Source organism: Eptatretus burgeri, chromosome 7 (assembly GCF_056783735.1).
Source record: "Eptatretus burgeri isolate ZD-2024b chromosome 7, Ebu_testis_v1, whole genome shotgun sequence".
Taxonomy (NCBI): domain Eukaryota; kingdom Metazoa; phylum Chordata; class Myxini; order Myxiniformes; family Myxinidae; genus Eptatretus; species Eptatretus burgeri.
Genome location: NC_140967.1, coordinates 7,298,790 through 7,323,364, shown reverse-complemented (window position 1 = coordinate 7,323,364; position 24,575 = coordinate 7,298,790). Strand labels below are relative to the sequence as shown.

Sequence of the window (24,575 nt, the reverse complement as noted above, 5' to 3'; positions counted from 1 at the left end):
GAAGCTGAGAAAGGTCAGAGGCAGGAGCACCAGCCCAGAGTGGAGAGCAGTACTCCATCAGGCTGCGGACGAAAGCTTTGTACGTAGTCAAGAGCTCAGGTGTGCCAAGGAAGGACTTTTCACGATGGAGGATGTCCAGTCAGCGACTGCCTTTGGAGGCCAGTTTTGAAATGTGGCTTTTCCAGGAAAGATCATGGCAGATCGTGAGACACAGATGTTTGAATGAAAGGACTTCTTCAAGAGGATTGTTAAGAAAGTAAATGGGAGTGTGTGTGTGTGTGTGTGTGTGTGTGTGTGTGTGTGTGTGTGTGTGTGTGTGTGTGTGTGTGTGTGTGTGTGTGTGTGTGTGTGTGTGTGTGTGTGTGTGTGTGTGTGTGTGTGTGTGTGTGTGTGTGTGTGTGTGTGTGTGTGTGTGTGTGTGTGTGTGTGTGTGTGTGTGTGTGTGTGTGTGTGGCAGTCCTTTCGAGAGAGACAGGGTGAGTGTGAGGTTTGTTTTTTTCATGATCGAAAGATGTATTCCAAGTGTTAGGCCAGCTTGTGATTTTGGAGAGGTCTAAGAGGGAAGATGCTGCAGCCTGTCTATCTTTAGCATGAGAGATGTCACAGCACAGTGTGGAGTCATCAGCAATTTTAGATGGTGGATTTTCCAGTCAGATCATTGATGAAGGTCAGGAATAGGAGCGGGGCCCAGAACATTTCCTTGGGAGCACTTGAGCAGTGACAGGGAGAGCGGTTGAAAGGATTCCTTTGAGTGCCACATTGGCTTCAAGCATAGAGAGGAAGTCAGTAAGCCATGTGAGGAGTTGAGTTGGCCTTGGATGCTATCGGCAGAGTTTGGAGAGTGAGGAAGGATACCAGACTGAATAAAAAAGCACGAGATATGTCCAGATACGGCCTTGATCTCGTGTCTGACATCGAGGGCCTCCATCCATTGTTGGGAGAGAAGAGGCAGCATGTCCAAGGTGGAGTGACCCAGTCTGAATCCAAATTGGTGATCTGAGATGAGGCTTGTGGAGAAAAGGAAGGTCAACACAGATTCATCCTTTCAAGGAAGATTCTTCCCATCTCATCTTCAGTTATCCCACCTTATTTCCACACACGTTACACTGAATCCTGCGGTAAGGCAGTTGCTCTGAACAAACTTATCTTCTCTTCCTGGAGAGCAAATGCAATGAGAGAGGGTGGCGGTGAGAGAATATTGCAACCTTACGAAAAGGTTGAGTGAGAGGGGGGACATGATAACTTTATAAAGGGGGGAGGGGTGAGGAGCACTCGGTAGAGCACATAGCTTTGCAATGCAATGCCTAATTCACGAGAACATATCTGGCCCAATACATTTTTGAAATAGCGTGCTCTCTGTTGTTTTTGGACCCATCTCTCAATGGTGAAGAATCAATTCATCCTTGTCACACACACCCAACCTGTCCAGAAAATTTCATCCAGATCCATCCACAACTTTTTGAGATATCCTGCAAGCAAACAGACAGAAAGGGGTGAAAACACAACCACCTTCACCTTCGGTGGAAGAGGTAAATATCAGACTGTACAGAGTGACCTCCGCACCATCCTTGTGACATTGAAAACACAAAGCTCAGATTATGCACAAAAAGTTTTTGTCTCCACAACAGTTTAACCAAATTAAACCAAGTGTGCCAAGATTGGTTCGATTATATTTAGAATGACAAAAAATCATAATAATCACGTGGAGTGAAGGATATTCCATCACCATGGTTATTAAAACCAAAATTACGGACAAAGGTGTATGTTGTTTTATCCAAGTGGGGACCACACGAGAAACAAAACAGTGCTTCGGATTGGTTCAGATACGAATGTTGTATTTCAAACAATGGAGTGCAGCACAAAAAAAATAATCTGAGGAATACATGCATCATAGTAACCTCATAAGCACATCTTCAGACTTTCATATGAACTCCCGATTGGAGGAGATTCAAAATCTTAGACGAGGCTTGCAATTCCAGCACTGAAGACGAAATGGTGTGTTGACTTCAAAAAGGTCGAGTGAGAGTGGGGAGGAAGCACAGGCCAAACATGTGACAAATTAAATGAAAGATAAACGGATGCCCTTTCAGCAGCTCACTCAACATGTAAAAGCTAATTTTAGGTACACGTCTTCTCCCTTTCTGCTTCTCACTCCATATCCAAGTAACACACAGTGTGTCACACCACAAGCAGGCAAAGCAAAGAACCACTTTTATACAACTTTACCTTGGTTAATATTTTAAAAATAATTAAGCACATTATGCAACAATTCAACAATCCTTTTATAACCTCTATACATTGAAGAATAGACTGCACAGGGCACACAACGGTATCGTCAAAATAGACTTGACCACGATGGTACTAATAGCTCAATATCATGCCAACGGACTTCTGTGTCGAGCGCAACCTGCTGAGGATGGTGCGATTCACGCGGTCAAAGAAAAAGGCATGCCCACTGAAAAGGCAGAAATACCAAAATAGTATCTTAAAAGTTATGACAAAGTGGCATGGTAGCTATTTGGTGACTTGGACCAAGTCACATGTTTGTGTCGATGGAAAAAAAAAAAGTGCTTCAACGGGAAATCAACACGGTGAACTGAACCCCCAATTATGTCAATTACAGCTACAAGGTTATCTGGGCAGATGCTGCACATAATGGTGATAAACAGCCAAGTATTTTGCACAACAATCGGATAAGCTTGAAGATTTGGGCAAGAATTTGGGCAAGGAGAGTGGGGTTAAAACAGCAGTAAGTGCAAGAGACAAAGACAGAAATGAAAGCAATTATGAAAAAATACACGAGACCAATCCTTGATGTTGGGACCACCAGGAATTTCTTACTGTACCTGGTGACTATTTATGTGCAACACCCCTATATCTCATCTAATAAGTCTGGTGAAGATCTACAAGTGATAACCATTCGGTTCCGAGGCTATTAAATCATTTTTATCGCTTCTTCGGTGGTGGTACGGCTGAGCGTGGTGGGGTCACAGGGCGGCCCGAGTTTAGGCCACCGTACTGGTACTTTGCTTTCTTCTCTGAAGGCTTCAAGATCTGGAACAAAACCAAAACGTCATTCTTTTTGCAGCTTTACCACGTAACACAACAAGGCAGTCCCTCATTACGTCAATGATGGGATACTCATGACTTGCTGCAAAAAAACCATTCACTTGAGGGGGCACGAGTAGGACCAATATATCTGAGCATAAAAGAGGAAGCAGGGAAGGAGCATGTGCTGTTTAAATTGTTGGTTTTGAAGAGAAAAAAGAACATTGCAAACCTGGAAGGAGCACATGAGGGTTTCATCAACACTCATCATGCCTCCTGCATTGTCAAACTCTCCACAGTAGTTCGGAGCCGAGAACAGGGTTACAAGCTGTCGTTTGGCAAAAAACTCGTATCCATCCTCTACCACCTGGTATCGCCAAGCAAGAGAGTCAGTTTCAGACAAAAGTAAAAAAAAAAAAACTAAAAAAACCCCCCAAAAACCCACTTTATTCAAGAAAAGTAGTCAGGAAGTGCAGTATGAAACAAAATGCACTTTTAAAATATGAAACTACTATGGTCGATAAACAAGTCGACAAACCAGTTCTGATTATAATCCGATAAACTTTTTTTTTTGGCAAAGCACAAGTGTGACGTTTTTATTTTCAGAAACTTGGATGGAATTAAATTCTAAACTAAAAATGTTTGTTTTCAACAAAGGATTCACATTCTTGTTAAAAAGTCATGAAATAACTGACAATGATAATCCCCAACTCCTCTCATCGAATCAGTTCAAGCTGAATGATTAAACATCACTTTACTGAAACAGTAATCAGTAGCGGCAAACTTAACGGAGGAAAAAACAAAAAAAAACAATAATAATAATAAAAAAACATAAAAAACAAAAACTAACCCTAACAGTGAAAGGACGGAGGAACGAACAAATCAAAGTGAATGGGATTAATCGGAGACTTTTCGTCAAACAGTTCAAAATTAAAACTTTTGTTGTTTTACTTTCCAGCAAGTAATTGAGAGTTCATTGCCAATTGGGAGATTTGTCCTTGACAATGTGATCAAGAGATCGAGGCCCGAACAGGGAGAGGAAGGAACATGGCTGGCTGATCGATTGTATGGCAGGAACTGTCAAAAGAAACACTGAACCACTTTGGAATGAGTGCTTTACGTGGCTAAGAAAGGAATGATGCAATTCAGGTGAGGTGGCTTCGAGATTGTGAGCAACTGTTTTGTTTCAATTTGGGGCTCTTAAAGTATAAATTATTGCGTCATGTCGGCTTACCTCATTCCCTCTTACTCTCGATGATTTTTGACAACCCCCCCCCCCCCAAAAAACCCCGGAATGTAGCAAAGAACGATCAGTCATGACACGACAATTTACCCTTCAGAAAGAATTGCTACCAGAGCACAAAAATAAATAAATTTACAATTGAAGATTTAATGAGAACAAGGCACTGCACCTGCACCAATACAGACCTACATTTACATTTTGACAAATGAGGTTTCATTCAGCCGGACTCGGCGGTGTAATGGTTCGAGCGTCTGCTTCAAGTCGACGTGGCCGGTGGTTCGAACCCCGGCCGAGTCATACCAAAAAGACTTAAAAATGGTACGTGCTGCTTCCTTGCTTGACGCACAGCATTTAAAAGAATAGAGCGCAGACAATCCCCATCAGTTGGCATCCGTGAGAAGGAAATGCCTTGCTGAGTGCGTGAGAAAAGCGGCGCCATTGTTGTGATGTTACCGATACCCAGAGTAACTTGGGAAGTGAATTCAGACTGCACTTACCCCAAGCTCAGTGGCTGTTTGTCTCGTCTACCTTGTGTTGCGCATGTTTGTCCATTTGTCTGTTTGGCTGTGCCCGTCAGCTCCACTACAAACTCGATATAATGTATATAAAAATTGAATATCCACAGAACTTTGACACTGTACTTCATCTGCTTCAAAGAAGAGCAAGATGTCATGCTGCATGCAGGCTTCTCTCAAGAAAAAGGCCCCATAAACTTCAAGGCTGGTAGAATAATGGGATGCTAAAGGAGATGGTCTATCCTTGGAAGCTGGATAGCCAACGGAAAACATGGAGAAAAACTCTGATAAACGTCCTCAAACTTTTTACCAATGATTCTACCTTGTGCTGCTCAGGTTCTCATCTCAGCAAGAGTCTACACTCGAGTGTCATGGTTGACAACAATTTGGGAAAAGAGGAGTAAATTAGTCACAACCATGGACCAAGAAACGCAGGCGAGTCTCGGACATCACTTGCTCTCTCTCCCAAACACAATGTGGATTGTATTCTACATTCTGTGATAGACAGAAACAAAGCTCCCTCTGAAGCATCCACAATGACATTTTTGGCTGACAAAAGTCAGCATGTCCAAAACCAGGAGTGAACTGGTCGCTTTGCATTGTCAGTTTCCATTGGTACAATGAAACTTATCAACGCATCAATAAAATATGAAGTATGGATGACACCAGTCATGTAGAATACTTCAGAACATGTACAGAATTATTACCTCTGCCACCGAAGGTGAAGGAGGTTATGTTTTCACCTCTTTCTGTTTCTCTGTGTACAGGATATATCAAAAGGTTGTTCATCCCTTTGTACAGGATATCAAAAAGAACTGCAAAAATTACCCCTGGTAGGGGGTGACGGTCATCTCTGAAGCTCTGTAGATGTGGATCTCTGATCGGCTTAGAATCGCTTCGATGTCGTCTTGTCTTTTGGTTCAACGTACAGACGAAAGCCCGGGAGTAAAAAGGATAGAAAACCTCAGAAATCAAACGACATTTCTGAGTTATCTGGAGATAGATTTTGAAAATGGTTGTTTTGGAACATTTATGATCAATGAGTCTTCAAAAGGATACAAACCGGACCTCAGAAATCAAACCGCATTTCTGAGTCATAAATGGCGGATGATTTCACAAGTTTACAGCATCGGTGACCTTGACATTGACCTTCAATCGTGTCTGAAGTCATACCGTCGTGCACCACTCATCGACCCCTACCTACATACCAAGTTTCACCAAGATCGGGCGAAATTTTTTTGACTGTATCACATCGACGATTTTTACAACTTTGAAGACACGTGACTCGATAACCAGAACAAATTTCAAAAAACCGGCCTGACCAAATTTAGATATTGTTACATATCAGAATCCGAAGATCAGATCACAAATGGCGGAGGAGATAGATTTTGAAAATGGACGATTTCGCAACTTTGGAGTGGCCTTGACCTTGACTAGTGTCAAAAGTCATATCATCGTGCATCACTCATCGACCCCTACCTACATACCAAGTTTCATCAAGATCGGGCGAATTTTTTTTTTGACCGTATCACATCGACGATTTTTCCAACTTTGAAGACACGTGACTCGATAACCAGGATGAATTTCAAAAACCGGCCTGACCAAATTTAGATATTGTTCCATATTATGAGAATCCGAAGGAATTTTGAAGATCAGATCATAAACGGCAGAGGAGATAGATTTTGAAAATGGACGATTTCGCAACTTTGGAGTGACCTTGACGTTGACCTTGACCTTCAATCGAGTCAATTGTCACTCCGTCGTGCATCCCTCATCGACATCTACTCACATACCAAATATCAAGAAAATCGGAAGAAAAAACTGGGGACGTACGTACGGACATACAGACATCGAGACTGGTTTTATTAGGTCATCTCGTTAGAGATGGCCTAATAAAGGACAATGCATTTATCACCATCTTGGAAATCCCCAGAATGCTTTGCACAGCTGTCACTTTGCTTCATACATGAGGAACCAAATGTTTCACGACAACTCCACAAACTTTCAGGTGTCATTTTCTTGCGATAGACAAGAACAAAGTAGAAGTTAACAGTGAACCACCCTCACACCAAAGGAGTGGTGATGGTGGTCATCAGCGGCAAGAAAATTTTTCCATTTCATGAATCTCACCTGGTGAGCACGGCAAATTAGGTCCAAGTCATGCCGGTTCAGGAACTTGCTGACAACATCAGCGCCAAAAGTGAAGGAGACTCCACGATCATTTTCACCCCATCCCTGCACATCTTTGTCTGGGTCCGACCAGAGCAAATCACATAGCAGGCCTAGAAGGCAGAACAGACGTACATTATTAGTAGCAACGCACCAGAATATTTTCCAAAAGCTCTAAATCACAAAAATCAAATTCAACAATGGCGACAATAATACTACACTTGGATAGTATGACAAGGCAGAAAATCTTGTTCAGCTATATGTGGTGTAATCAACAATTTTTAAACTATATACAAGCAAAGAAAAAGGCCCAGACTCTTCCTGCCACGAGTTTGCTCCACCACGTTTTTTTGGTAATCATAATTTATAACAGACAAAAACGATTGGTAATCATAGGTGGTGCATGCCCACAAGTTACCAATTTAAACTGATAATTGACAAGGCGAGTTTATCCTTTTTAAAATTTTAGAATACAAACACCAACCTGCCAGGTCAATAATTCGGAGGAACGTCTCAATTGCTCACACTGATAGCAAGTCCATCGATCCTGGAGACACCTCCGCAACTCAATTCCTTCATCTCTGAAGTCAACCTATAGATGTCAATGATCTTTTCTCAAACTCGGTTGCCAAGGGGTGAGGAATGGCTCGTTCCACCGAGTCAGTGCCCCCGATAATGTTAAAGTAAGAATATGCAATTTGTTTGTGGTGCCGGCGATTGCACACCAACTGTTCACGAAGGACACCGTGGGATTAACGCCCATTAATGCTGCAGACAGGATCCCAGTTTAATGTCCCTCAGTGGAATGGTGCACATTGATGAATTGCCCTGCCTGCAAAACACCAGAATGACAGTTTACAACTGGGTGGAGACAAACCCAGACTGGACAGCTTGGAGGTGAGTGTGCATACCTCTAGGCTATACTGGCAGCACCTGCAGACGTGGCACAAATTAAGCTTCAAGCAGTCAGTAAAACTTTGGAATCACCACTTGATAATTGCTTTCCAACCTTGGTATCATGATGGACAATCATTTCCTTTGTTCTGCATATTCCCAAAATGCATCAACCAATTTTCTTCCACATAATAATTATCCAAGATGGTCACCTTAGAAGCAGTTTGATAAGAGCTTGCCTGGAATAACCCGATAGGATGAGGGCATTTGCACCGACGCAATGACGATTACATCAATTTGCTCCCCAATGAATCTAATTCATTGCAATAAAAAAAAGGGCTCATGATAAAATCTCAAGGCATGTGACCGAGGCAGTGGGTGTGCCAAAAGTTGCGGCTTTTCAGACAACATTGGGGATACTACACAAATAGCCTCAGTGGATTAATTTGTATTTTTAACCCAACAGTCAGCACCAGAGCTGTCCTCTGAAAGAAGCCATGTGTGCACAGTGCCAAACCAATAATACAGGGAGTCCTCAATTTACATTAATTCCGTTTAACACCACTGACAAAGTATGGACACACTTTAATTTACACAATAATGATTTTTCATAGGGGGTGAAAAAATTTTTTTCATAACTTTTCCCCATAAATAAACTGCACCGTAACCTCTCTGCTCACGTTTTTTTGTGACCCTCGGAATGTCAGAGAAGAGCAAGACACCATTAATACACTCACCATGTCTCTCCAAAAGCACCGTCTGGAAACTTTCGTTGAGAATATATTTGCGAAGCTTTCCCAAAAACCTTCATAATGATAAAAAGAAGAAAAAGAAAAATAAAAAAGAAAAGAAGACTGCTCAGACCACTCCGCTTCCCTTCTTCAAACATCAGGAAACCCCAACTCCCTCCAACAAGAAAAGGAACATTTGGCAGCCATGCATGAAACCAGCCTGACAGCCCAAGAACAGGCAGAAAGCTCTGCCTCACTAATCTCTCTAATCATCACCAAAACATTTCAGGAATCTAGATTCATGACACAGCGATATTTTGGCTGAGTACAGTAATTTATTAAAATAAACATCTCTCGATGTTCTCAATTTACTTACCTAGTTACTGTCACGAGTATCAACGTATTCATACATTATATTTATGTTCTGTATGAACTCGTGTCGTTCGTACGTCTTTAGCATTCACTTTAGTGAGCTTGGGATGACCGGAAATTTCTGCCCAGGAACGCATCCTCAGTTTTTAAACATTATTCCAATGGGGGGAAAAAAACTTTTCGATTTACACTCAGGTTTTCAGGAACTCCAGGCAAATTTGCTACAGTTAGAACTATAGTACATGAATAGTAGTAGTACTCATATACCATTGTCAGCAACAGGTCATACTAATGTAGTCTGCACAGAACTACGACAGGAATGGAATGCTATTTTTGCCTGGGCCGCATCTCAAACGTAAATCGAGGATATATTATACGAACAATGAGAAAGATGCATTTTAGATTTGACTTCACAAAATAAATAAATAAAGTTGCAAAAAAGAAAGAAAAAAATTACCCCCGTGTGGGGGTGACGGTCATCTCTATAATACCACAAGTTCTCAATGTTCAGTTCAGGTAACCGCGAAACAGTGAAAACTAACCGTTTAGATTGAAATAGTTCACAGAGATACACAAGGATAATACTAATAATCCGAGAAAAAAAATATGTCGTTGGGTATCACTCATCGACCTCTACCCACATACCAAATTTCATCAAGATCGGAAGTAAAAAGTTTTATTTGTACCGGGAGGTGTTTTTGACCATCTTCCAGGTTACGCGGCGGCCAAACAGGACGGAAATTCAAAAATCTGTCCGGTTAGATACAAGATAATATTTTTTAATACCATAATCAATAAACAGTTGCCGAATATCTTGTAGAATGGCAGACGAGATAGGTTTTGAAAATGGCGATTTTTATAACTTACGTGACCTCGACCCTGACCTTGAACCCGGACAAAAGTTATATCGTTGTGCAACACTCATCGACCTCTACCCACATACTAAGTTTCATCAAGATCGGAGAGAAAAATTGTTGACGGACGTATGGACGGACGTACATTTGGTCCGGCTTTATTAGGTCATCTCGGTAGAGATGACCTAAAAAAGTCAAATTATAATGGACATGGAAACAACTAAGTCGTTGATGCAGAAGCAGAGAACAAAATTACTTATAGTAAGAACTACAAACGTACAAAAGGGTCACATGGTAAGATGTTCAAAGACCAATTTTCTCACCTGTATCAGGAACATCTGTGGGTCGCATTATGCGGCGAATCTGTTCCATCGACTGCAGGTCGGGAGACAGGCCTGCAGTGCACAACAGCAAAAGAATAAGCAACTACAAAGTAGAATTTGACACGAATGCGTCGATGGACGTGCCTCCACTTTCAACGTTTGATCTCAATTAAAAGGTCCTTCTCGGTCTCACCACATCACCCTGGATCTCCGTCTAGGTCTAGAGTCTGCTTCTCTGCATCTCACACCCGCCTCGCCATCCTTTACAGCCAAAGCCTCTCTCACACCCTCCCCGATGAAAGGTCAATCCCACCGACCCGCGTGAGTGTCGTACATGTGCTCTTGCAGCACTGAGGTAGCACGTGTGGAAGCCATTTGCCAAAGTTTGTCCCAATGGGTTGCATTTGGTCGCTCACATGGACATGTCATTTGAGGTTCCAATGTATGGTGTGAAAAACCAATGGGATGATGTAAGAGTTGAACACAGATGGAAGATGGGAAGAAGAGACAGACAAGGTTGAGGATGACAGGGAGAGAAGCTAACTGGACCCCCAACTGTTACAAAAATTTGCACGAGCACTCATAAAGAAATAACTGATGAATAATTAACCATCCAACCTCCGCCCACTCATTTTTCATACACACTCACACAAGCACACACACTCCTGAGGGTTAAACGGTTAACAAGCTGATCCATTAGCTGTGTAGAATATTTAGGTCTACCAACACCGTTGCAGGACCTGGTCTCCCCTCCATCCCTTTGTGTTGAACATTGTTGAATGTGCTCGATTTCTCACCAATTTCAGAACGAGCTGATCACGTTGCAAAATTAAAGGTGGGGAGCAGGAGGAGCACCACAAGTCTCGGACATTAAAAGTGAAAAACAAAGTGAACTTCTTGCATAATACATACAAACAGCAAAATCTTTCATCAAAGCACCAGGAAATTCTGATGAAGTATATTTTTCCCACAGGGATGTAGTCTTTTTCATGTGTCGCTCATGTTGTAAAGGGTTGGGGGTTTAGAACTTTTTATTTTTTTTTTAAACCAAATGCTGAAAAGTGAGCAACAATTCATTTATTACCATTGTAGTGAGAATGTGGTTTGAGGAGTCTTGCATGAAGCACTAATTGCAACCACAATCTTAAAACATCGATACCGAAACCAAAAATGGTTCAAACAGAATCGTCATGACGGTGGCTCGTCTGAACTCGCAGCTCTCGGATTGCATGAAAACATTCATCTATCTATAATTCCAGCAATGTGTGTGTGTGTGTGTGTGTGTGTGTGTGTGTGTGTGTGTGTGTGTGTGTGTGTGTGTGTGTGTGTGTGTGTGTGTGTGTGTGTTCCGCTGTTTCTCGACAACCACTGGTCCAATCTCATTGAAACTTGCCAGGTATATTGCTGGGGACCTGAGGATGTGCCTTTTCAAGGTTTGATATTAATCGGACAAGTGCTTCCCAAGTTATGGCCATTTATTTACCAAACCAATGACAAGACACGTTGTTGCGTGGGAGTGGCCGATGGGGAAGGGAAGCTCAGCCGCGTTCGCCATTACGGGTTACAACGTACGGACTTCCTGATAGTGATGACTTCGTGTATTCAAATAATTTCTCGATTTCTTATGCGCATTTATAGATAAACACAATGCCCCAAGTTATGATCGTTTTCATATTAGACGGTGCATAAATTTCGGTAACATCAGAGTGCTGGTATGCTCCGAACCAGGAAGTAATTTTTTTTTCCTCTCTCTTCTCTTCTCTTTTTGTTTTTCCTTGCCACGACATTGCGAAAAGGTAAAATACTTTGGCGCTAATTGAATAATTGGGTATTAAAACTAAATTGCGAATAATGGTAACTGCGAATAATATGTGAACTTCTGGGTCACGCACGTCCAGGCACGCGAGAGCGAAGAAACGGCCTGTGTGGTTTGTTGTTTGTTGCTCGCGGTTTGAATACTTATTTATTAATTTTTTTTATGGGCACGCACTCGTTTCAAAGAAATGTTCCACATAGTTTTGTTTAAAAGTAAAATTCTACCAAAACATTCACTGGAAAATTACGTCATTGGGGGAAAAAAAAAGTCATCGAAAAGGTGCAACTTTTGGATACTCGTCCACACCTGCCTCTCCACTCAAAATGAATCCGTTCAGATGGTTTTTAACGATAGGTGTTTGAAATGACACCGACCCTAAATGAAACAAAAATAAAATAATTTCATTTAAAAAAAAATTATTTGCCCAGAAATTGCATGAGTACACCTCATCTTGGGTTGGCCTGCCAGGCGGTCGTATTTGGTTCAAGATGTGAAGAACTCATGTTGAAATACCATGGTACGAGTCAAATGTCTTCCAACGTCTTTGCAATTCAAATTAAACAAGAACGACACTCGGTAGAGCACATACCTCCGCCAGGCTGAACAGGCCATATCTACATCCGGATTTTACCCAAAATCTAATCGCTTCGTTCTTGTCACTTGCGATTTATGGCAGTGAGACGTGGGTGAGAACAGCAAAGGTGTCACAAAACTGGACATATTCCACCAACGTTGCCTCTGCAAGATTCTTGGAATCGCATTGAGAGACCATAATCACAAACAAGGAAGTGTTAAAGAAATGCGTCAATTTGCCTCTCAGAGAACGTAACAGAAAGAAGGTCGACGATAGCCGGACATATCTTTCGTTGACCTGATACCCGCCATGCCAGATTAACCCTCGGATAGATACCACGAAGTGGTTAAAAGGAAACAAGGTCGCCCAAAAAAAGACCTGGGGAAACTCTTAAAGACCTGAAAAGAAGAAACACCACGTGGATGAAGGCAAGAGAAATTGCTATGGACCTGACAAGATGGTGACACTTTGCTGCCCAGTGCCCCACTCGGGACAGGAGGAACGAAGTCAAAGTAAGTCTTGTTACCTACCCAACTCATCCACCAAGTTTTGTCATAATCCATCCACAACTTTGAGATATCATGCGGTGCATATGTTTTGGCCCAATCTCTCAATGGTGAAAAATTACTTCAAAGATTCCAGTATCCAGCCAGATCTTCACCAAAATCTAATCAATTCATCCTCGTCAGACATCCAACCTGTCCACCAAATTCCATCTGAAACCGTTCATAACTATTTGAGATATCCTTCTCACAAAAAAAAAAGCCAGGCAGACAGGGATGAAAACACAACCTCCGTCCACCTTCAGTGATGGAGTCAACTACTATGCTGTCGAGAGTCTTCATCCTACATGGGATTTATGTACACACTCAAATATGTCCCCCAAGATCAGTTTAAATTATTTTATTTGAAACCTTGTCATAAACTATGACAAAAGGACCGCCTTACATGCAGGTAATGAAAAGACCCAAAATAAAATTCAGTGTTTTGCATTAAACACAAAGTTGTTTATCCTCTTCAATGAGCATTTGATTTTCTAAAATCTGAACACTCAACACGGAATGGAATCCTTCCTACAAGTCAGGGACCAGTGCTTGTGGGTCTTTGTGTTTGTTTGTCACGCTACTCCTCTTACAGTTCTGGGCCAATTAGTCAACCATCCACCCACTGGGTCCAGACTCTGTGCAGAGCGTTGGTGCTGCCTAATCAGTCTCCTTGGACGGGTCGCCACTCCGACACAGTATACCAGCAAGCTGGCACTCATTTTGCCGACCTCGGAAGGATGACAGGCAGAGTCAACCCCACCTCATATTAATTCAACAGCCGAGGGGGATTTGAACTCAGGATGATAGGATCGCAAGCCCACCACCCTAACCATCAAGACAACACCAGGCATAGAGAGGATCAGAATGACCCCTATTGATGTATATAGTCCTGGGGCTGATTCCAAAATTTTGAGTTTTGCTGCACGCCCCTGCCAACATAGGTTTGATGGTTTTTTTCATGTTATATCGTCGAGAGACATCTGATTTCAAAACAATACCCCTTTCAAAAAGTGTCCAAATGACGCATTGCAAGCCATTTCATAGAGTGATACGTTTTGGCAAAACCTGACATTTTTTGCAGTATTGTAGCATTCGTATAGGACAATATTGTTGGCTTCAGGAAGCATTTTGTATTGTGCTGAGACATTGTAACTTTACGAAACCTGCATGGACGTTTATCGAAACCCTGAAAAAACATGTTTATTACTGAATAATACACATATTAACCCGATTTTACATGGGGGGGGCATATTTGTTTTCTGCCTATACCGTCACAACGGTTGGAGGTATGACTGAAACTTGGTGACGTTTATCCTACGTCATTTCTAAAAACGTGTACCAAATTTGGGAGCAATTTGTCTAAGGGGGAGGGGGTTCTTACTCTAAAAACTTACCTACTAAAAACACGGAATTTCGCCAAAATTAATTATTCTTGACGTCAGAATTAGCTCATTGTTGAGGCAAAAATTAAAATGAGTTCATTTTTATAAAATAAGCATGTGGCAGTAGCAACTGGCCAAGTTTCAGGTTTCTAGCACGTTTCCATGTCATTTCAGACCCCGCGTAAAATAAGGTTAAAAGACCTATAGACTAAGCAAAATCTTACTTCCCTGATAAGAAAAACTGGATTCATATGAATTGTTCAATGTCCTATTCGTCATCTGTCTCATCGTTGGATTCCAGTGGATCAACGAAAGTTTCTTTGGAATTCCCGCACTGGTCAGGCTTGCATCTGCATATCTGGTGCAACTTAGTTGATTCTGTCTACAGGAGCACCTCCGGTCAGCACAACGCAGACACCGGCAGCTAACACATTCCATGACAGACGTCGGGGCAGGAGAAACATCTAACCATTTGATGGTGATCTCGTTCCCGGCTACATCCCAGCCATGGCCATGTGGAGTGGGTACATGTGGGCAGTTCTCAAGACATCTTCTCCAAATGGCAGCCTGGTAATTGGCACGACGTAGGTGGAACTCTGCTGCATTTTGACAGGGCGGAAGTCTGCATGGGTCTGTGGCATGCGCGCCAAACATCTCATGCCTCAGTTCGTTGACTCTACTGTGCTGCTTCTTCCCATACAGGGCGCAGATGGCCACTTCTCCTCTGACGAGTTCTGCTACTGACAGACTGAAGAAGGACTGCCCAATGCTGTTCATAGTTGCTCTAAATTCATTTTCGATCTTTAGAAGTTTGAGTCCTGACAGCTTTCCGCGCCCAGTGAAGGCACTGGTCGAGTCACAGCCACTGAAGGCATGGTAACCTGGGAGAGCAGAGCAGATATCGCGTCCCAGGGTATGTGCCATAGCTGTAAGATCAAGGTAGCGGGTCCGCTGTTGTGTGCCGGTGCGAAAGATGAGCTGCGAGCTAATACGATGGCAGACTGAAAGGGCAATGACTGCAACATCACTGTCTGGGGACTTGATGATCACAGCACGAGCACCGTGATCAGCTGCATGGGCTGCGTGAAGCAAAAGCCTGGTGTCTGCCTCTTCGTGTGTGCATCTCAGTTCAGCCACTTATGCCTTCAGGACTTCTGTTGGTCATTGGCCTTCAACCTGAAGCACCTCTCTCCGACTGTCACGAACAGTGCTTGTTGGCCCAGCTGCGCAGCATACTCTGGCTTGGACCACTCATTCAGGAGGAATTCTGTCAGGGCACATTTGAAGGATCCACTCATCAGAGACTTGTTCAGCTGCTAGTCAATCTTCTGTGTTCCTGTGCGGATCTTGGTTTCGAGTCTCTCCATACCAGCATCGCTTCTCAGGTTGCGCTCCGCGATGTTAATGGATATATCAGGGTATGTGTCAACTACCCAGTCTTTGCGCGCACCAGCTGGATAACCAGATGTGCTGGTGTTGAAGAGTGAAGAGGCCAGTTGTGAGTACGTCATGTTTGGTGCCGTTTTTGCTGAATGGATGATGGCCATTGCGTCAAGCACCCAGGTAGCATCCGGGGGGATACTGGTCAGCGGTTGCACATTGTCTTCTAATGCTCTGAGCAATTTAGCCTTGACTGTCTTCACTGGACTTCCATCTGGCGTGGCGATTGAGAGTGGGAGCGGTCCAAGTGGGTAACTCAGAAGCTTCTCCAGAGATAGTTCACGGCTTTGACCAATCACAAGGAGACTGCCAAACATGTCTCTTGTTGACTTCAGGACGCTGGCGTGTGATGTGTCATGCCCCAGTCTCTTCTTCTTCATGGATGTGAACGTCTTCAGCTGCAGTTGTGGTAGAGTAGCGTAGAAGTCTTTGGTTCCACCTTTCCCTAATCTGTCTGCTGCAAATGTCCTCAGTGATCCTACGCCTCTTTGACGAGCATCCAAAAGGTCTCGCTTTACATCTTCGGTTGCCACGTGTCCAGAAGCCAAATGGCACAGCTGCTCGTCAGATTGGAAAGGGTTTATCCAGTTCTCAATACATGCCGTGATACTCTGCACCGAATGCAATTCACACTGAATAAGCACCAGACACTATTTGCAACAGTCAACATCAAGAAATATACTAGAATGCGAATTTCTATAATAGTTTATGATGTTAGTGACAAAACATCGTATTTTGTCATAATTTTAACAAAATTTTGATAATTTTCGCACAATTTACTTTTCACACATTTTTTAAAATCATTTTCACACAATCTTTACATTATTTTGGCACAATTTCTTGCGAAAATATCTCCTAAAACAAAATCAAACACCTGGATTTGTATTTAATGTGTCTGTGCACTCTGAGCAAACCTCACTGCAATGTAATATGCCAACCCATCTCGAGCACAAAAAACCTATTTTAGTGGTAAAGCGGTATACCTGGTATCAAATATGCCCCCAAAAACTTCGAATAGACACTTTTTAGAAGGGGTAATGTTTTAAAATCATCACCTTATAGATCAATAAACAAGAAAAACACATAAAACCGAAGTTGGCAGGGGGGGTGCAGTAAACTTTCATTTTAGGCCCCTTCTGAGAATCAGCCCCAGGACTAATAGGGGTGTTTTTATCTTTGCCGGTGGTCTTGCGGAGGCGAGACCTTCACAAACAATAAGAGGGGTGTGGGGTGGGGGAACACAAATTATCTATGTAAATTTGTATTGTGTAGCACCACCTCCGGGTGGGAAAGGGTATTACAAGTCTCCACCATTTACAGTACAGTGCAGTATTCCTGTCCCCATGTTTTCCAGTGCTATGAGGTGTTTTGAATTGTAAGCAATAGGTATGGATTTGCTTCATGCACATAACCTGGGTTATTTATATATTTTTTTGCCTATACAGAGCTGACAGTTGCTTATACACTGCCCAAATAAAGGTATGCGTCAGAATAACACGTTTCATGCTTGGAACAAGATCATCCGTTGAGCGGGAACTGTGCGATTTGCAGTCAAACTAGTACCAGCTTTACAAAAGCAACAAATTCTCACCTCCATGGCAGCAGAATATTTTCTCATCAACGATGGCTGCAATGGGAAGGCAATTGAAGCAGTCTGTAAATGTTTTCCAAAGCTTGATGTTGAAGCGTCGTTTGCCTGTAAAAAACAGAGTAAACTAGAGGGGGAGCACTCGGTAGAGTGCAAAACCTCCGCCGCCAATACTGCTAGGTCACTCCAGTGAACCCGATATCCTATTCATTCAATTTGACGTCAACAGTGCTCATAGAGTTATAGTTTGCAACTTTCCCTTTTACTTTTAACTTTTACATACTCGATTCATTCGTCATAACTAGATTCCTTGAGACAGAAATCTATTTTACGTGGGTATATCCACCTGAAGTTCCAAAATCAGCCGCAATTATAATTTTGGCACGTTTTTTTTTTGTTGGAAATCACTTATAACATGTAGAAATGCAAAAAAAAAAAAAAAATAAATAAAAAAAAAAAAAAAAAATCGAAATTTTGTTGAAAAAAAAAGTGGCAATTTTTTTTTTCTCTAACAATTTTTTTTGGTGGGGGGGGAGGGGTGGAAATCACTTAAAACATGTAGAAATGGAAAAAAAAATTCAAATATTTTTTCAAAATGACCACCATTTTGGACCAAGTCCAAAATCTAATGGCATGATCCTTAGACCATACCTAATCCCCCCACCAAGTTTCGTCTAAATCCGTCGAGTAGTTTTTCCGTAATACTGTTCACAAACAAACAAACAAACAAACAAACAGAAAGGGGTGAAAACAGTAACCTCCGATCTTCGATAGCAGAGGTTAACAATGGAAGGAAAAAGCAATAAGGCAGACCACAACGACATGAAAATGATGGCTTTGACAGGGACCTCCCACTTTTTATGATTTGTAAACCCCTTATTTACCCCTCCCTAGCCACACCCAACACAGGGAGGGACGAGCACTGCCTTGTTGGCAATCTAAGGGCCATCTCAGGTTCCAGGTATTGGTAGATAACCAGCGGCGTGAAGGGGCACACACAGCAATACAAGATGCCAGAATACGTGGGTGAGTAGGGTCCGGGACTGCGCATCTTGTCGTCCAATTGTAATGTAAATTTTATTGAAAATGAGTGGACAAAGGACACCAAAGCAAGCTGAAACAATATGTCAAAGGAAAAGCAATGCAAAATAAATAAATAAATAAAGCAAGACACAAACGAAACGAGAACGGCACTCGGTAGAGCGCATACCTTCATCAAGATGAACAGTTTACGTTGAAGCTGAGTCTTTGGGTCTATCACCGCAGGCAGGTCAATGGTATGTCTGTCTGTGGCCTTTTTGGCCAAGCCCACCCCCTGCTCTGAGATTCCCCCCCACCCCCACATTTCCACAAGGTGCTCAAGGTCCACCAGCAACCCCTTTCTGGTGAAACTACCAAAATAAAGAATCACTGCTCACCTTCACTCTTTCATTCCTCTTTTTTCCACCTTTGGAACAAACTCCCACACTCTCTTCAATCCCACTCTTCCCTCCAGGTCTTCAAAACAGCTGTTCACCACCATCTCTTATCTTCCCCCATCCAAAACCATAATCTTTTCTACCCCTGCTAAACTACCCCAAGCCCACCTTCAAATTCCCTACTTTCTTTCTTGAAAGTCCCTGAAGTGCCCATCTTGTTTTCCCTGTGTACCCCACCCCATCCCTCTCCGTTCCACAGATATCCTCATGTCTTTGTTCCACAGTTTTTTTTTTCCTTCCCTCCCTCCCCCTTGTCTCCTGCTCCCCTTGTTGTACGTTCTGTGTGTTGGCTCTCACACAAGCCTCGACAGTGTATACGAAAAAAAGAAAAAAAAAAAAACCCACATCCATTTTAAAAAAAATAATTCGGCCTGCCAGACCATGCGTCCGATCAAGTTGAAATTTAAAAATACATTATCACGACTAGATCATAATTGTGAAGTTTCACGTCAATCGAAGCGGTTCAAGAGTTTTTTTTGAAGATTTTCGCTCAATCAAACATGGCTGCCACAAAACGTGACCGATGACATCATAATTATCAATAAAACATTCTACATGAGTGGTCGGAACCTGGATAAGATTCGGGTTTCAGCTTCAGATTTTTTCACAACTGCAAAGGAGGTAGCACAGACAGAGACCTCCGGTTTATTTTGTTTTTTTTTTGGAAAAGGCGTGCAGATGAAAATGTTAAGGGATGGGGTTGATGAACAAAACACTCACATTCATCATAGAAGCCATAGATGCGGTTGATAGAAGCACACTCGTGATTTCCACGCAGCAAAAAGAAATTCTCGGGATACTTGATCTTGTAGGCCAGAAGCAAGCAAATTGTCTCTAGGGACTGCTTTCCACGGTCCACGTAATCACCAAGGAAGAGATAATTTGCTTCTGGAGGAAATCCACCATACTCAAACAAGCGCAGCAGGTCTGTGTACTGGCCATGAATGTCACCTGTGGAATGAACACAAGCTTGATTAAAGTCAAATGGAGGAGACCAGGTCAGGGCAAATGACATTGCATTGGAGATCATGGCAATCGACAGTAAATCCAAAGGGTGGGGTCAGGTTTTTCAAGCACCCCCAACCCACAAATGTCTTGTACCAAGATATTAAATAAACACAATTTAAAGCAGTAACTGCAATGATAAGAGTCTGCAAAGCAGCTCAATACTGGGAAAACAAGTTTGTCAGATTCATGGCCGCATTATGTCACAGGCCAGTTAGGCCATGGCTTAGATCCCCAAAGTTACGGCTGAAGGGGCCCATGATGCGCTCTCTTATCGATAACAATAAATGTTAATGCAAGTCAGTTGGTGTGTGTGTGTGTGTGTGTGTGTGTGTGTGTGTGTGTGTGTGTGTGTGTGTGTGTGTGTGTGTGTGTGTGTGTGTGTGTGTGTGTGTGTGTGTGTGTTTCCTCCATAACTCCAAAACCATGAAACCCAGCATACATACCAAGGGTACTCCAAGTGAGTGCACAAATGAAAACTTGGAGATTGGGTAAATGTTAAAAAACCCTTTTGAAGATAATGGTTAAAAACAGAAACAGGCTTCCCATTGGTGAGCCTGCGTTCAGCACGCTCAACCTCAGGGTCTCGATGTGCCATTTTGTCCACTCAGCTAAAACAATGCCTTGCCTTGGAACAGGTCAGTTTCTGCACGAGAAAGCTTCATAACTACGAATCTCTGTATTCATCACGAATCGCTGATCTTCATGCACGCAATGCACATCCATGCCCGGAGACACCAGCGTTTGTGCCTTTATTTAATTTCCGCAAATGTGAAAAGCTCGACAATCTCAACCTGAGCCAAATTCCAAAATTTAAACTGCAGAATTGATCTTAGCAGCAGTACTGACTGCTTTGAAAATTTTTTTTTAAATAAAATTAATTTGTCCAATTCGCACATTGTTTGACACTGCAGGCATCTCCGGGTGGTGTTTCGTATGTCCGATCACTAATCACTCAACAAGTCAGCCGTTCCTTACCAACCATTTCATTAGAGTGCTTGCCTGAGTGCTAAAGTCACTTGACACGCACCCTATATGCTTGGTTATGTTTGTGCGGAGCTTCATTTTGAACAGCACTCTGGAGCACATACCTCAAACCAGGCTGAACAGTTTCCGTTTTGTAGCCCACTGATGGGCCGGATCTGGATCTGGACCTGAATAAACATCAAATTGGCTTGTTCTTGGCACCAAACAAACTCATCCACCTAGTTTTGTCACAACTCGTCCACAACATTTTGAAATATCATGCTTCACATAATTTTTGGTCCCATCCCTCGATGGTGAAGAATGACTTTAAAAATTCTCATATCAGATTCGGATGTTCAACAAAATCGAATCAATTTGTCATCACAAACCGAACCTGTCCACCAAGTTTTGTCCGAATCCGTTCTTGACCGAGATGTGCTAAATCGAGGTAGTGAAAGAAAAAAGATAAATTACCCCCGTGTGGGGGTGACGGTCATCTCTACATTACCACAAGTTCTCAATGTTCAGTTATGATCGAAGACTACTGCGCAGCTCGAACTGCGCAGTTTGGTTAAAGATGACTCGGCATTTTGGCGCGCGCACGAAATTATATTTTGAAAATAAATGCCGACGTTTACATTTCGGGTTTTGAAACTTTTGTACCTTCGGCGGAAAATGTATAAATTTAAAAGGCTAAAAATGTGTTTGATATTTATATTTCATTTCTCCTTCCTTCCTTCTTTGCGAATCGCATCAGCGTTTTTGGCCATCTTCCAGATCACATGACGATCAAACGGGAAGGAAATTCAAAAATCTGTCCAGTTAGATACAAGATAATATTTTTGACTATCATAATCAATAAACAGTTGCCGAATATCTTGTAGAATGGCAGACGAGATAGGTTTTGAAAATGGCGATTTTTATAACTTGCGTGACCTCATGACCTCGACCCTGACCTTGAACCCGGGCAAAAGTTCTGTCGTTGTGCAACACTCATCGACCTCTACCCACATACTAAGTTTCATCAAGATCGGAAAGAAAAATTGTTGACGGACGTACGGACAGACATTTGGTCCGGCTTTATTAGGTCATTTCGGTAGAGATGACCTAAAAATAGAAACACCTGGGTAAATGAGGAACAAGGAACAGTTTCCACCCAGGTGTGGCCCATGTGTTAATCAAGCAAATAACATCCCAGCATGCATTAAAAATAAATAAATAATATATAAAATATATGTATATTAAAAATTTTTTTTTTTTAAACTGTGGACGCTATGACCACCAAGGAGCAAAGCACGGCACTGCATAATAATTTGCATATGCTGCCAAAACGCATTGAAATATGTGTGCCAGAACCAAACTGACGTTCTATCACAGACGCACTCAACCACAATTCAGACAACACCAGAGATAACCACCCTTCCATCATGAAATCAGACGTACAAATTTTATTTCTCGAACACGGTTATTATCCACCATACCAATGCTCGTTCAATCACCATTCCAACACGAGCTAGCTCACCATTATTTAACCAGCACCACCACTCCCACTCCCACAAAACCACCACAAATATGACAACTGTTTCGCTGCACCTCAAGACCAACAGCCAGCATCCAACAGTGCCAAGGGATGCCATGTCATGCACGCATCTCAGAAACATGGCGCTGCCTCGAGGAAAGCTTGAAACTCGTGGCGCAAATGTGTGCTCAAGTTGCCGTTGTCAACTCCTGCGAGATAAATCCATTGCACTATCCAATACACCATCCGTGGCCCTCCAGGACATTAGCACTGCAAAGGAGGAGCACTCCACGCAGCCCCATGTGGAGTGCACCTCTCGGGTGCAGTGCAACCTTTGTGGTTTACCAGGGCACACCTTCCACTCCTGTCTGCAGAGCTATGCTAGCAGGATGCATGCAACTGTGGGTGGGGGTGGGATGTCACCCCAAAATCAAGAACGGTCGTGCCTGTGCCTGCTGTGTAAACATTCCCCCCCCCAATCTCCTTGGAGGGAGGAGGGAGGAGGGAGAGGGAGGGGAGGGGGAGAGGGAGAGGGAGAGGGAGAGGGAGAGAAAGAGGAGAATGCGGTGGAGTGACGAGGAAGAAGAGGTGGAGGAGAGAAAGGAGGAGGAGAGAAAGGAGGAGGGGAGAAGCAAGGACCTCGATGTGGTTACCGGGCTCATGGGAGGTGGGAGAGGATTATTCCAGAAGAGGTGGTTGCTCCGGTAGTAGGGGTGGAGGGAACATCCTCCACTCAAGAGACCCTGCCACCAGAGGTCGAAGGAGCCAGCACCTCCTCTGGCTATGAAGACATTGACGCAAACGATTGCGAAATGAAAAAGTGCCAGAGGAGGGGCCCAGGATTAAGGGAAGGCTCCCCAGAACAAGGTCCCACATGCTGTTTACAAGAAAAGACTGAGGGTAAAACCAACGGTGGAGCCCACAACCTCCTGTAAGGACTGCCTATCCTGGGCTGGGAGAGAATCGATAAAGGAAGTCATTGAAAAGTGTCTGACCACTTCCGACCCCCTCCCTCCTCTCTCCTCGAGGATAAAGTCCCCATCACCTCATGCTTGACCCCCCCCCCCCACCACCCAGGGGCAGCAAAGGCTATGAAGTTCCACAAGGTGAACTTGTAATCTGATTTTCTATGATTGTATTTCCACCTAGATTCTCGTTTGTTTGTTTTTTTTATTGTTGCCGGTCTTGTTTTTGATTGTTGTCCATATTCATCGTTATTGATTTGCTTTTACTATAGTTTGGATTATTATTTTGATTGCTGGCATGTTGGTTTTCCCCTGATTGAGGGTTGATTGTTCTTTTTTTTTTAAAATAAAAAAAGGCTTCAGCCATTAAAACCCACAAATAACCCCACCGGCAGAGCAAGTGTGGCCTCCCAATGGTTTGATAAGCCTGACACTGATGTTACCCAGGTGTCATGGACTTCTCAGTCAATAGAACTCAACTCATTCGAGCATTTAAGGGATATTCTGGAACGATGTTTGAGACAGCGTTTTCCACCTCCATCAAACAGGTGGAAGCCGAATGACTCTCGTGGAGAATGGGTTCACATCCCTCCTGTAGAATTCCAGACGCTGGTGGGCTCTGCCACGGCACGTACAGGAAGTATTGGCCGCACGTGGTGGCCCAACGTCCCATTAAGTGACTTGTACATATACACGTAGTGGACAAAAAATGGAAACCAATGTAATGTATAGTATATCAAAATGTGTGGAGCATCACAAGCGCTTCCCCGATCTCCGATGGACACAAGTCTTGTACATGAACACGCACATGCTCACACCAGAGTCATCTCCAACATGGAGGATCGTGTCAAAAGACAGATTTTACGGTCACCATTGGTTAAACATCAAACGGAATCGCCGATCCAGATTTTGGGCTGATTTGCCCTAGGTCAGGATGGCATATGCTACCGTATAAATACCGAATCAATCGCTTACCGTTGCCATTAACCTCCACAACCACGACACCTCAACCACCACGCCATAACCAACCGCTGCACTACCGATGCAGTCGCTGCCAACGTTCAGCACCTCCCTCTGGACTGGCAGGAAACAGGAGGGGGGGGGGAGTGCCTGAACCCTTATAGATACTCGGGTTTGGACGTTCTGGC

At 43.1% G+C, this 24,575-nt stretch overlaps 1 protein-coding gene across 1 annotated transcript in view; it reads right to left on the bottom strand.

Moving 5' to 3' along the window:
• Positions 1-2,650: 2,650 nt before the first annotated feature.
• Positions 2,651-24,575, bottom strand: part of LOC147022621 (serine/threonine-protein phosphatase PP1-beta catalytic subunit) — a 92,431-nt gene continuing 70,506 nt past the window's right edge. The window contains exons 3-8 of the mRNA XM_085887361.1: positions 19,693-19,923; positions 17,498-17,602; positions 10,150-10,221; positions 6,937-7,088; positions 3,281-3,415; positions 2,651-3,054 (exon numbers count right to left, since the gene is read on the bottom strand). Of these exons, the coding sequence (XP_085743487.1) occupies positions 2,947-3,054; positions 3,281-3,415; positions 6,937-7,088; positions 10,150-10,221; positions 17,498-17,602; positions 19,693-19,923 (803 nt within the window). The 3' untranslated portion in view covers positions 2,651-2,946. The remainder of the gene's footprint in view (positions 3,055-3,280; positions 3,416-6,936; positions 7,089-10,149; positions 10,222-17,497; positions 17,603-19,692; positions 19,924-24,575) is intronic.